General features: G+C 38.7%; 1 protein-coding gene across 2 annotated transcripts in view; it reads right to left on the bottom strand.

Moving 5' to 3' along the window:
• The window catches only part of LOC124595107 (transport and Golgi organization protein 6 homolog), a 100,148-nt gene that overhangs the window by 72,836 nt on the left and 11,827 nt on the right, over nt 1–15,485 (bottom strand). For both annotated transcript variants that reach the window (XM_047133704.1, XM_047133705.1), the window contains exon 3: nt 14,437–14,701. In XM_047133704.1, coding sequence (XP_046989660.1) covers nt 14,437–14,701 — 265 coding nt within the window. The remainder of the gene's footprint in view (nt 1–14,436; nt 14,702–15,485) is intronic.

The raw sequence follows: 15,485 nt of genomic DNA, 5'->3' as shown, positions 1-15,485 counted from the left end.
TCCCATTGATGAAAACAAATGGTAGTTGGAAGGAGCCAAGTCTGGTGAAAACGGCGGGTGGGGTAGCAGCTCCCAGCCAAGTGTTTTGATTGTATCCTGAACAAGTTTTGCTTTGCGTGCAGGTGCATTGTCGTGTAAAAAAATTACTTTGCCAACGCTTCTGGCCCATTCTGGTCTTTTTTCGATCAATGCATAATTCAAATTGATCATTTGTTGTCTGTAATGATTAGTACTCACAGTTTCACCGGGTTTTAGAAGCTCATGATACACCACACCTTTCTGATCCCACCAAACATAGTGCATTGTCTTCTTGCCGAATCGATCTGGTTTTGCAGTCGATGTTGATGGTTGTCCCGGATTAACCCATGACTTTTCCCGTTTAGGATTCTTAAAATAAATCCATTTTTCATTGCCAGTAAAATTCATGTGGCACCCATTTTCCAAACTTTTGGATCTTTCCCATAGCTTTTAAACGGTCAGAAATTGTTTGTTGTGCAACAATTAGCATTGCTGCCATTTGCTTCTGACTCAAAGAATCATCTTCATACAATATTGCTTGCAATTCGGCATCTTCGAACTTTTTTGGTGGTCTTCCACGTTCTTCATTTCTTACATCAAAATCATTATTTCTGAACTACTGGAACCATCTTTTGCATGCTGCTTCTGATAGAGCATGATCACCATATGCCTCAACAAGCATTCAATGTGACTCTGCAGCACTTCTTTTCAAATGAAAACAAAAAATTAATGCTTTCTGCAAATCATCACTTTCTGGTACAAAATTCAACATTGTTAACACAATGAAAACATATGCTGATGTTTGTTCCATGACTTGACGTATACTAAATATCTTTGACAGACGTCATACCAACCAAACAAACAAAAAATTGAGGCTCGTTCACAACAAATGTTCCCTATCGACACATTTGTATCTTGATGCTCATTTCATACCGGTACACCTGGTAGTCACCTCTTATGACAGGCAGGGATACCTCAGGCCTATTCTATTCCCCGGACCCACAGAGGGGGAGATGAACTTTAAGGCAATGTTACAGAAATGGAAGAGGAAGAGCAAGAAGATTAGATGGGAGGTAAGATACTGCAAGAAGAATCTGACAGAGCACTGAAAGACCTCAGTCAAAACAAGGCTCGGGGAGTAGATGATATTCCATCAGAACTACTGCTTGTCCTGGGAGAGCCAGCAATGACAAAACTGTTCTACCAGGCGTGCTAGATGTATGAGACATGCTAAGTACCCTCAGATTTAAAGAAGAATGTAATAATTTCACTACCAAAGAAAGCAGGTGCTGACATGTGTGAATATCACTGAACTATCAGTCTGAGAAGTCATGACAGCAAACTACTAACATGATTTATTTACAGAAGAAGAAGAAGAAGAAGAAGAATGGAAAAACTGGTAGAACCAGACATCGGGGAAGATCATTTTGGATTCTGGAGAAATGTAGGAATGCGCAGGGCCATATTGACCCTACAACGTATCTTAGAAGACAGGTTAAGGAAAGGCAAACCAACGTTTGCAGCATTTGTAGACTTACAGAAAGCTTTTGACAATGTTGACTAGAATACCTTCTTTGAAATTCTGAAGGTAATAGGGGTAACATACAGGGAGCAAAAGTCTATTTACAACTTTTACAGAAATCAGAGTTGAGGAGTATGAAAGGGCACTAGTGGTTGAGAAAGGAGGGTTGAAGTCTACTTCCAATGTTATTCAATGTGTACATTGAGCAAGCTGTAAAGGAAACCAAAGAAAATTTTTGAGTAGGAATTAAATTTCAAGAAGAAGAAATAAAAAACTTTGAGGTTTGCCAATGACATTGTAATTATGTCAGAGACAGTAAAGGACTGGAAGAGCTGCTGAACAGAATACACATTGTCTTGAAAGGAAGATATAAGATAATCAACAACAAACACAAAATAAGGATAATGGAATGTAGTCAAATTAAATCAGATTATGATGAAGGAACCGGTAAAGAACACGAGACACCCAAAGAAGTAGATGAGTTTTGTTACTTTGGCAGCACAATAACTGACGACTAAAGTAAGTGACACTATTAAATGTTGACTGGCAACAGCAAGAAAAGTGTCTGAAAAAGAGAATTTTGTCAACATCAAATATTGATTTAAGTGTTGGGAAGTCTTTTCTGGAAGTATTTGTATGGAGTTTAGTATTGTGAAACATGGATAATAAACAATTTAGAAAAGAAGAGAGTCAAAGTTTTTGAAATGTGATGCTACAGAAGAATGACGACGATTATATGGGCAGACCACATAACTAATGAAGTACGGAATGGAACTGAGGAGAAAAGAACTTTGTGGTAGAACCTGATTAGAAGAAGGGATTGGTCGATAGGACACATTCTGAGACATCAAGGGATCATCAATTTAATGTTGGAGGGAAGTATGGGAGGCAAAAACTGTACAGGGAGACCATAAAATGAATACAGTAAGCACATTCAGGAAAGTGTAAGTTGCCGTAGTTATTTGGAGATGATGAGGCATGCACAGGATAGAGCAACATGGAGAGCTGCATCAAAACAGTCTGAAGACCACCACCACGACAAAACATCATCACACATAACACTTTCACACTATGTTTTTTTCCTTCTTTGTTCTTTTTCTTTTTTGGGAAAACTTACTTCCAGAGTTACAGAATGTGTAATTCTAAGACCTTTTCCTCTTTCTGAATTCAACGCTGTGTTTATAAAGGGATGCTGACTCATCTTTTCAGGCTAACAAATGGGAAGCTGCAGCACACAAAATAGAAAACAAACGTCATCACTATGGCTCTGACGCAGTTGATAGTGCATGTAGTGACCTTCTGAAACAACGTGTGTTTAGTGTGTGCAGTGGCTGGAGTCAGAAATGAGGGAACGGTGTAGCACTAGCCTTTTACATTATTAAGTAACTTCTTTGCAAAACAGTACTGAACACTATAGACAAACCAAATGAGGCAGCACTGTTTTAAACAGCTCAGCCTTGTATTTGGCACAGTGGAAGTTCCAATCTTCATACAGCTATCTTGACTTCGTTTTTCTGTAGTTTCCCTAAATCACTTCATGCAAACACAGTGTTTCAACAACTGAACTAAACCTTGTCTGTCCCATCCTTGTCAAACTACACCTAAATGAATGTAAATGCCTGTATATATGCATTAAAACTTTTTTTTTTGTTCTTAAATTGTAATACCACGACCTGTGCAGTATCCTTGTAAAAGTGATCTATGGCTGAATACTACTACTTGTACTACTACAATCCAAATAGCATGGATTGTGAAGCAGCCACAGAAATTTAGCATTTTGTGTCCAGCAATGTGTTCTGCCACCAGGTAGTCAACTCTTCTCATGGCCGCAGTTTGGGAGTTGGACAGGATGGGTAGCTGGTTGGTGATCAAGCCCAAATAAAATGCTGTGCAAAAATTACAATGGAGTTGGTATACACTGCAACTGGTTTCACAGGCGACCTTGTCTCCAATACAATCTAAGATAAGCCTGTGATGTGACTAGAGTAGGACGTGCTGGGTGGCCTTGCACCTGGTTTTTCAACAGGCTTGTAAATATGTGTGGCATAAGGGTGGCCTAGGACATTGTGTTCATGGGTGGGCAGCTGAATCCTACTTCGGGAAGGATGTTCCTCGTTTCCAGACACAGTGATAAATAGTTGAAGCCCGAGAGGATGATGTGGTATAGTTGTTGCACTCTCGGATGATACTAGGTGATGGTAGGGGTGCTCCACTGCAGCTGGTTACAGGCGATGTTTGGAGGATTAGAGGTGCGTGCGTGCGTGCGTGCGTGTGTGCGTGTGTGTGTGTGTGTGTGTGTGTGTGTGTGTGTGCGCGCATGACCGCGTGTGCGTACACGCACTGCGAAGGGGCCTTCATAAGGGCTTCACACGGACAGAGGTTTGAATGGAGCTAACAGAGGGGTTGAAGTCAATGTTCAATAAGACAGAATACTGGGTAAGTGTGAAGGAGATGGGAAAGGTATTGAGGCTGTGGTGGAATGACGATAGAGTGCTTGGTCCTGGATCCAGATTCTGATGATATCAATAAGCCTGAACCAGACAGGGGGTTTGGGATTTTGGGTGGGTACAAAGGTATCCTCCAGATGGTCTGTAAAGAGAATGGCATAGGAGGGCTCTAGTTAACATACACAGACAGACAACACACAGTAAATATACAGCAAACACACTGTAAATATACACAGAACATACAACTGATAACATATTTCAACATCGCTGAAGGATTATCACAAACAGCCTACATGCATTCTACGTATCTTTTTTAAGTAATGAAATGAACTCAAGAAGATATCATGATTGTGCACTGTCAAAATGTTTGTTAACCTCATAAATAATCACGTATCAACAACAAAAAAGCAGAGGTGCATGCATACTGGATATACAACATACAGCCAACAGAAAATTGAAAAAATTTCATTTATAGACTGATCAGGTTTATCAGGGAGCTAAGACTCCACTTATCCTCTAATAAGGAAGGAAGAAAACAAACCAAATTTACAGTTTTAGATCACAATAATGATATCATTAGACATGGAGCACAAGTTCAAAATGGGGAAGTAAATTGGCCATGTTATTCTGAAAGGAAGAATTCCAGCATTTGTCTACAGTAATTTGGGGAAATACTGAAAAATGTAAATTTGGAGGAGGGTTTGAAACCGCCAGCCTCTGAAAGGTAATAACCTTTGTTTTAACGAATGTGCCACCTCACTGTTTTGAGAAAGGAATATCGCTACAATTTCTTAAGTCAACTTGAGTCTATTCGGAAATGAGTCTCGAGAAATGTACGAGAGAAAGTAGTGATAGAATGCTTGCTTCCACTCAGTCATTGCTACAGTTAAACACCACATGGAAGATGGAGTATATTACATTAGTCACACACTAGAAGAAATTCAACAACTTCTACTGGTGATGAAATAGGACACTGAACCACCAAATACTATTTTCAGATATCTATGAAAGTGTCAACACTATAGCATTAGAGTGGCACAGCATACACAGAATAGTATCAGAGTGAAAAAGTCTGATTTCATTACTGGAAGAAGACAGCCCTGGAACAATGTGTCATACAAATGAGTTTTTTCATAACGCATGTGAAAACATGAGATATAGGAAAGGCAAGAGCTTTAGAAGTAGCAACTTTGATCAAAATCACAATATACATTCTTTATAAAGTAGTGTACATAGTATATCTCTTATTAGTGGAAAAGGGGAACAGTCATACAGCGGACCCCCACAATGTACTTAACCACAGTGTACAAATGTGTTACACTGGAAACAGTATGCCACTGTAGAGTCACATGACAACTAAAAAAAAAAAAAAAATTCTGATTGTTCTACTACTACTGACAATCGCAGGGAACACAGCAAAAAACCATGCTTTCATTGCTTAAAATGACAACATGGACAATGAACTTTCGGAAACACTTACCTCCTCAGAATAGGACAATAAGAAAATAGATTACCTGTTTCTTGTACTTTCTCTTGCCTCGGACTTATAAACACTGTTACCTCATTCCATTCCATTCTGTCTTCTTACCCTTTCTTTCCTCCTACCAACAATTTTTCAAAACATGACAGAACAGTGACTGGGAATACACTGAGTGTGGTGGCTGGTTTGTTGATTTTATTTGTGGAGTCTGGCATGACATGCATGGATGTAGACCTGAAGGCTCCTAATTTCTGCCACTGTGGTCTATGGTGAGAACACCAGTTGAAACATACAGGAAAGAGGGGGGGGGGGGGTCCTTTCCATACATTCTCCTCCAGATGGCAATTTCACTTCCAAATAGTGTAGCACATTGTATTTAGTTTCTGTTTCAGGTTGTAACACGGCAAGCTGGGATATTTTTACTTCCCCTCATGTTTTGCCATCTGCCTCCTTAAAATACGTTTTTTCACTTGTAACTAATTATGATTAACATACATTATTATAATCTGCATTTTCATAAAAGAGGAAGGTTGGCCCTAAGTTTTAAGGAATATAGCACTAGATCTAATGTCTAGTTTTATGTATGTAATTGAATTTATAATTTATTCTGACTATTAATTTATTCTGACTATTCCTAGTTCGCATCTTTCATTATAGGGTGAAATCAGCAACTGTTTTGTAACTTAAATCCTGTTGTTGACGTATAAACATATATAAATTCCGTAATAATTGTAAACATTTGGAAGACAAAATGCTAATATTCTTAAATTATCTATATGGCTCTAGTCAGAAACATGTTAGCTAAACTAGCCCTTAATTAATTCCAAAGTAATTAACAGTTTTGTCAAAAGTATTGTTTGTGTAATGATATCTGTTAATTTCATCATTTAAACAAATAATTCGGCTTAACCCTTGTAACTGAAGAAACTGTTAAAAAGAACCAATTTTTTATGTATTCAGCTAATTTAAAGAGTTAAGTTTTAACTGTACATTAAACTTCAAACAATGTGTAGTTTCAGCACCTATTATTGTGATGATATATAAGGACCCGATTTTTGGTCATGAGACAGTCAGTCCACGGTCGAGTTTCAGACGAGAAACCTATGTTGGTTAGAACAACAACAATGCTTCAACTTAACTGTGGAATAAGTGTTAAACAATTAGGCCATGTGTAAAAACAATGACAGTGTCTGCTCCATAAGTACCTTTCTATTCTCCAAGAACTGTGAACTTTATGGTTAAGTTTTTTATTGCTCATAAATTTACAACAGTAAATTATTGTAGCAGTTTGTGGATGTTCGCCTGCCAACTATTAATGAGGCTTATGGAAAGTTAAACAATAGTGCACTGGCCATACTAAATGCGTGTATGGGGGGGGGGGGGGTTCTGAAAAGTAAAAGTAAACATCTGTGAAATGCAACTGTGCACTGTGCTACATTATTTACCATAGTCAGTGTCCAAATTACAAATCCCATTTTTCAGCCAGTGTAGCAACGCAGTACACCAACACCGAGGACAACAAATGATGAAAGAAAGAAGGCAAACCGCTACAAGATCCACCACACCCAGAACCCTCTAAAGAAATTTAAGTCTTCCATCCCTCTTACCTACTACTAATTTTGAGAGTTCATACTATTTTATTTCTTTTGTAATATTACTGTTGAAAAATTTAAATGGTGTGACAGTCTATGAGTTTACCACTTTGGAACTGTTATTGGAAATAATCAAAGACTTCTTATTTCTGGACATACCTTGCTTTTGTTTATAGTGTGTCCCAGTAGGAATGGTCAATATTCAGGGATATGACAGGAATGATCATTAGAAACTAGAACATCCACTAAACATGGGCTTTAAAAATGCATATCTTATGAGCTATAATCACCTTCTCATTTTTGGTACTGTGAAACATCTCTCTTACTTAAAAAGTGCTCATAACTTTTAAGGTATGTATTTTTGAGTCCATGTTTATTAGACATTTTTGCTTCAAATGAGTGTCCTGTCATATCCCTGAATATTGACCATTCCTCCTAGAATGCCCTATATTTAAAAAATGCAAACACTTTCTAAGCAAATATCAGAATTTGCTCCCCACAAAAGAATTGTTTATACGTACTTAGAACAGAATAGATCCTCTTACACTACTCTGGCCCACCGAAAGTTAAACTCATTTCTATTTATCGTTTATTGTCCTATCTACCCTACCTATTATCAGTTAAAAGTTATTAAACAAATCACAAGAACGAGTGTGTGCTGAAAAGTAATGCATCCGAATTTTAATATGAAAACTTTTAAAATTTTTTAAACATTATTAACATCCTACATATTTATGTCTACATATCTGCAGCCTTCTACCACCAGAGGGCTCCAAATTTTAGCATGCAATACGTGGACATGTTAGGTAACACTGTCTGTGTGTGAGAAATAGCATGCTGTAAATGAGTTTGGAATTTGAGGATTTCATCCACACATGGAGCACCCTCTCCTTCAGCATGAAAACGTCAGACACCACATGAGCACTGCAACACCCCCAAGAATCTGATGCCTTGGGTTCACTGCCAACAACCATCCAGCAAGCTGTCCTGAGCCCGATTTTCATCTGTTTCCAGAACTTAAAGAATACCTTTCAGAACTTCACTTTGATAGTGATCAAGCGATGCAAGCAGAGGTGAGATTGTGGCTCCGTCAACAAAGTCAGACATTCCACAGTGACAATATCAACACAAACTGGTCTCTCGTTGGAAGAAATGTGTTCATTGCCAGGGTGGCTATGTTGAGAAATAAATATGTAGATGTGAAGAATAAAGATGTGCTACCCTTCATGATATTACTGCACTTGGCCTCTCGTGGTTGTTACTGGAAACATATGCTGACACTGCAATAGACAAAGTGGTGAATAAGGAAAACACATCACACTATGAAAGACTTTAAGGCAGTTGTGCAGATATTACCAAGTGGTTTAGCTTGTCCTCACGAAATATCATGATAAAAACTCACAGTAAGCTGACCGACATGCCTTTGCTCCCAGATGCAATAGTTGATTAACAAAATGTTAACAAAGTTTGTTTTATTTAAAAAGTTCTAAGAGTTTTCACATTAAAAAATCGGAAATTTATTTTTCAGCATGCCCTCTTATGTTAAGATACTCAATATGAGGGTATCTTTATCTTCAGTCAGCATTTTGGTAAAATACTGAAGGCTTTTTGGAGATCTAGCATCCTCATCCTCATTGTCGGAACTTGAAGCTTACAATATACTCTTTCTTTTACTCTTTCTATAAACTGAAGTGATCCACTTTATTTGCCAATCACAGCAGATGACATGAAAAACAAGACATTTTTGATAAATATGTGCCAGGAAGCAGCCTGCTTTCACAGTGCATTTAGCATCAAATCTAAAAGAAATTCCATCACCTAATGCCTTTCCACACGTTTTAATCATTCTCAGTACCAAGATTGATTGTTTCAGTGTCATTTATTTACTACAAGTGAGCCATGGGCAAACAATAGTACAATAATAGGATCCTCATGCATGAACATATTTAAAATGTAGGATTTAGCATTTCTGTTTTCTGCCTCTTGTATTCACCTCCAATATGTCACAGATCAATAAGAGATTGGATCAAACCTATCTAGCACTTTCTGATAAATCTTTTGCCAAAATCTGGCTATGCTAATTGTTGCATGTTCCTTGCACAGTCCTAATCATATATTTATATACATTATTTTCTATGAGTTTACTTATTTGAAACAATCATCTTACAATATTGATTTTTCCAACACGCTACGAAAGTTGAAAACAAATTGATAGCAGTGAGACTTTTGGGGAAAATTTAAGTGTATATCGACAGAATAGGCAAATGGGTAATGAGGGTGGTTATCTGTCACATTACACATGAAACTCGAATACACCAAGATAGAGATTGCAACTGCTTGAGAGATTGATTGTGCACGACTCAGTATCAGGGGTGGGCATAAAATGGTACATGGATCCTTCTATTGCCCACCAGTACATGGATCCTTCTATTGGCCACCAGACTCATCTCCTGATGTAACTGAAAACTTTAGAGAAAAACCTCATACACAAGTTCCCCCATCATACTATAATCATCAATAATCAATTGGGAAAATTACAGTTTCGTTAGTTGTGGGTATGACATCCCGTGCAACATTACTAAATGCCTTCTCTAAAAACTGCTAGGAACAGATAATTTAGAGCCGCCACTCATGATGGAAATATATTGGATCTAATGGCAACAAGAAGGCATAATGTCTTTGAGGGTGTCCACACCGAAAATGGTATCAGTGACCATGATACAGATGTGGCAACAGTTATTAGCAAAGTACAAAGGGCAACCAAAACAAGCCAAAAGATTATATCTTATATATGTTCAGCAAACTAGATGAAAATTCAGTAGTGTCATATCTCAATTCAGAGCTAGAAACTTTCAGCACAGGGCAGGAGCATGTAGAGGAACTATGGCTCAAGTTAAAAGAATAATTGACCATGCAATCTGTAGAGGTGTGCACAGTAGAACAGTTCATAATGGCAGGGACCGTCCATGGCATACAGGCACTGTAAAGAAACTTCTAAAGAAACAGGGACTGCTGCATAATAGGTGTAAAACAAAACACAGGACTATAGAGAGAGGGTTGCTGAATGGAATGTGTTTGGCTGTCAAGAGACCAATGCACGAAGCCTTCAATGACTACAATAGCAGAATATTTTCAAATGATCTTTCACAAAAGCCAAAGAAATTCTGATCATACTTAAAGGCTGTTAGTGGCACCGAAGTTAGTGTCCAATCACGTATGAGATAGGAACTGAAACTGTGATTAGCAAAACAAAAGCTGAAATGCTTAACTCAAATCTTCCTTTACAAAGGAAACCCCAGGAGGATTGCCCTAATTTAATCCTTGTACCACTGAAGAGATGAGCGAAGTAAAGGTGAAGAGATGAGCGAAGTAAAGGTTAGTGTCAGTGGCGGTTGAGAAACAGCTGAAATTGTTGAAACTGAAAAAAGCTCCAGGGCTTGATGGAAACATATCAGAATCTATACTGAATTTGCAGCTGAGTTATCCCCTATTCCAACTATAATCTGTTGTAAATCACTTAAACACAAAACCGTGCTCAGTAGTTGAAAGGTACAGGAATCCCTTTCAGATTCTATACTGAATTTACAGATGAGTTAGCCTCGCTTCCAATTATAATCTATTGTACATCCTTTGATCAAAAAAAGCAGTGCCCAAAGTTGGAAGAAAGCACAAGTCGCACTTGTCTATAAGAAGATTAGTAGAAGTGATCCACAAAACTACTGTCTAATATCTTTGACATCCATTTGTTGTAGAATCTTAAGAATATGAGGTATCTCTAACAGAATGACCTCCTCAATGCCAACCAGCATAGAGTCCAGGAACATCGATGAAGCGAAACTGAACTCCCACTTTTCTCAAACAACACACTTAAAGCTTTGGATCAAGGCAATAAGGTCGATGCAGTATTTCTTGATTTCCGAAAAGTATTTGACCCAGTACCACACCTACGCTTATTGTCAAAAGTACAATCATATGGAGTATCAAGTAAACCTTGTGACTGGCCTGAGAATTTTTTGGTGGGAAGGATGCAGCACGTTATCTTGGATGGAGAGTCATTGTCAGATGTAGAAGTAACTTCGGGTATGCCCCAGGGAAGGTGTCTTGGGACCCTTGCTGTACATGTTGTATAGTAACAACTTTACAGACAATATTGATAATAACCTCAGACTTTTTGTAGAGGATGCAGTTATCTATAATGCAGCACTATCTGAAAGAAGCTGCATAAATATTCAGTCAGATCTTGATAAGATTTCAAAGTGGTTCGAAGACTGACAACTTGTTTTAAATGTTCAGAAATGTAAAACTGTGCACTTCACAAAACGAAGAAGTGTAGTATCCTATGACTATAATATCAATGACTCACAGTTGGAATTGGTCAACTAGCACAGATACTTAGGTGTGACATATTGTAGGCATATGAAACTGAATGATCGCAAAGGCTCAGTTGTGGGTAAAGCAGGGGGTAGAATTCAGTTTATTGGTAGACTGCTGGGGGAAATGCAATCAGCCTACAAAGGAAATTGCATACAAATCACTCATGCGACCAGTTCTAGAATATTGCTCAAATGTGTGGGACCCATATCAAATAGAACTACCAGGGGATACAAAATGCATAAAGAAGGGCACCACAATTCGTCACAGGTTTGTTTGACCCATGGGAGAGAATCAGAGCGATGCTGAAGGAAGTAAACTCTCACACTCTTGAAGATAAATGTAAACTATCACAAGAAAGTCTACTAAAAGTTTCAAGAACTGGCTTTAAGGGATGACTCTAGGAATATACTACAAACCCTCATGTATCACTCACATAGGGATCATGACGATAAAATTAGATTAATTACTGCACAGGCATTTAAGTAATCATTCTTCCCACTCTCTATACATGAATGGAATGTGAAGAAACCCTACTAATTGGTAGAGCAGCACATACCCTCTTGCCATGCACTTCATAGTGGTCTGCAGTGTATACATGTAGATGTTATCATTATACCAAGGCGTGTATTTGCCCTCTTATTATTTTACTTGGTATGCATTTATTTGGAGCATGATTGGCTGTGTTTGAACTTCTAACCACAACACTTTTATTGCACATAGGAAGTTAGCAACTAACACACACACACACACACACACACACACTCTCTCTCTCTCTCTCTCTCTCTCTCTCTCTATACCTTTACACATTTTCTGATCATTGCCATAGTAATAGCACCATGGTCACATCCATGTGTATTTGGTGACAAAATGTGGGTATGGTATAGCCCGATCCACGAATGATGGCAATTTGTGCATATCAAGCTACGGACAGGGATTGCGTTGTTGCCAATTCCAAGCAACAGCTGCAGTATGTGCATGCATGTGCTTTGCACTTGAAGAAAGCGTATAAGCCTGCAAATTATGTCTCTTGTTTCCTTAAGCAGAATTTGTCGCTTGTTACCACCATCAATGACAACCCGCAACAAATGGAATAGAAATTATGTAAACAACTCGCTACGATCACATTTAATGCTCACACTAGCTACAGCATTCGCAACAGAGCACTCAGAACACTACTGAATGCCCATTGGCTGTCGGAGAACACGTGACATAGGGACGCAGAACACGCTTAAGCTCAACTCCCATCATTCGTGACTCCAACTATAGCAGCTGCAGGCCTAAAATACTTCTTCTCAAGTGGGCTGTAATGCTAGTTGTTCAAAGCTACTGCCTGGTAATGCATTCAGTATTACTTCACAAGACTGCCTGTTCTCAGTATAATATTGTATGTGCAGTTTTTTCAGTTAGTACTAGGTAAATAACAGTAACCCAGTATCACCATATTGTTTCAATATTTTCTTGTTATCATATTCAAGCTACATTTGAATGACTTTATGATCAACATGACAGATGTTTACTTGACTTCACTGTCATATTACTTTGGTGTTTTGCTAGATCTACTGTTTCTATCTGTAACTTTAAACACTACATGTCCTGGAGGAGGAGGAGGAGGAGGAGGAGGAGGAGGGGGGCATGTCAGTCTTTCCTATATACATTATCTGATCAAAAGTATCTAGACACCTCTTAGTGGAAATTAATATAGGTGTGTCCATTCTTCGATTTTGAGACACTTGACAGTGTCTGGGACATTTTCAATGACGGGGGGAGTGCCAGCAATTCTTCCTTAAGAGCAAAATCCAGAGTGGGGGTAGTGAAGTTGGAAGCTGGGGCCTAGAACAAAGTTGACATTCTTACTCAGCCTGAAATTGTACCATTGGGTTCAGATTAGGATTCTGGGCAGGCCAGTCTATTTCAGCAATATATTTGTCCACAAACCTCGGTTTCAAAGATGCTGCTTTATGACAGGGTGCAGTGGCTTGCTAATACAGTCTTCAAATTGTTCCTCAACTGTTCACAGTACATAATGGTGCAGAATGTCTTCATATCCTTCTGCATTTTAGCATTTTCTAACAAGGAGACCACACCACACACAACATTTCCCAGGAATTTGACAAATGCAAATCCTTCCACCAGCTTGCCACAGGGTATAGCATGATTAATCCTCGTTTCCAGTCATCCACTGTCTGGTGGCATTGTTTTTTACACCAACTCAAAGGTCACTTAGCACTTACTACAGGACTGTGTGACAAGAAGCTGCTCGAACACTGTAGTCCATCCTTTCTAACTCCCTACGCAAGTCATTGTGCTAGTAGGACTGCTGGTAGCACTTTGGAACTCCTGAGTGGTTCCTCCTGCTGATTTCATGTAATTGTTTACAGCCACCCTCCATAATGCTCACTGGTCCTCACCCATCAGTACATGAGGTCTGCCTGGTCTCAGTTTAGCTGTGGTTGTTCCTTCATGTTTCCACTTCCCTATCACAGCACTGACAGAACTTGGACAGCTTCCGAAGAGTTTAAATGTCCCTTAAGGATTTTTTAGTTCACTGATGTCCAATAACTAGTTCACATTTGAAGTCACTGTGTGCTCCTGACCAAGCCAGTCTGCTGTTACTGCTTCTATACAGACAATAGAATACTGCCCACCTCCTTTTATACTGGTGGATCTGCCTCTCGTGACTACTTCTGCACTACAAAGAGTGTCTGGATACTTTTGATCAGATAGTGTATGTTCCATATATCGTGGAAAATTTTACTTTCTACTTCAGCTTTCAGTCACATTTGGATTGCATGTGCACTCTGACACCCAAGTGGCCATTTTCAGCATATAGCGCACACCTGAGCCATCCAAAGTGACTCTGCAAGTCTCCTACAACTAAAAGCTCCTGTCTACAGCTACCTGGACCTCAACAGAGGAGAGGCAGTGCCAGAGCAAGAGCAACAAGGTCTGCTACGTCTGGCCTCACTATCAGCAGAAGGCAACACATACAGCATAGTGACTTACTTCCAGCAACAGAAGCTCCTCATCCTTAAGATTGGCAGCACTGGAGCAGCGTGCAGCCAAGGCAACACCAACTCCAGGCAGAAGGCTGGGCAGCAGCCCCATGGACACAACAAACTGGAGGCAGGTGCGAATGGTCTTCTGTTGTGCAACACTCAGCAAGTCTTTCGGTCCCTTATTCCTGCCTTCTGCTGGCATTGCACTTAGCAGCTTCAGTGTCACCTTCATTGATAGCAGGATGTGAAGAGTTACACATACAAACTTCCACCTATGGAAAAGTACACGGGTTAGTGTTAGTAAAATCACAAGAATGAAAGGAGTATCTAATACAGATATTTGTTAATGAAATGTTTTGTGAAATAAGCAGTCACATATTGCAAAAATCTACAATTTTAAGTCAATTTAACACAAGAAAATAAAACCTCAATTACCAAAAATAAATCGTAATTTCCAAGACACTGCTAGTACAGTAAATAGCATGGATAACTTTTTGCCTCTTTATTAAAATAATCTAATAGTAATAACAACTGCATTGAAAGAAATTAAAATCTCTTCTACAGTTAAAATGAAAAAAAAAAGCCAAAAAGAGGCCACAAAATATACCAGAAGGCAGTATTTTCATCACACATTGTTGGCTTTCATGGCTCATATTTATCTTTTTGGTGGCACATGGGCTGTGAGCACGTCTCAGTCCACATACTAAAAATAATACCTTGTGCAATATTTACTTAGGTATTTGTTTTTGTTTTCTTTTCTTACAATGACTGTATAACTGCAGTATCGGGGGAAATTCTAAAACTTGTTTGCATAGTTTATTTATCTATTATACTGCATGTTTCACATGGACCCACCAAATGATGACTTTTGCAACCTTCATAGCACTTTTTTTTTTACAAGTTTTGTTCAAACAGAGAGTAGATACATTTTACATATGGGTAAGTGATTACTTATCCATGCTAAAAATATTAGTGTACTTTATAAGGCTACAAAATTGGTGATAGCAGCACTCTCTCTTTCTTGTATTGCACACACACTGGAACACTTTTGTTGCT

This window comes from Schistocerca americana, chromosome 2 (genome assembly GCF_021461395.2).
Source record: "Schistocerca americana isolate TAMUIC-IGC-003095 chromosome 2, iqSchAmer2.1, whole genome shotgun sequence".
NCBI classification, from domain to species: domain Eukaryota; kingdom Metazoa; phylum Arthropoda; class Insecta; order Orthoptera; family Acrididae; genus Schistocerca; species Schistocerca americana.
The sequence above is the reverse complement of the archived record's forward strand: the minus strand, read 5'-3'. Positions and strand labels throughout refer to the sequence as shown.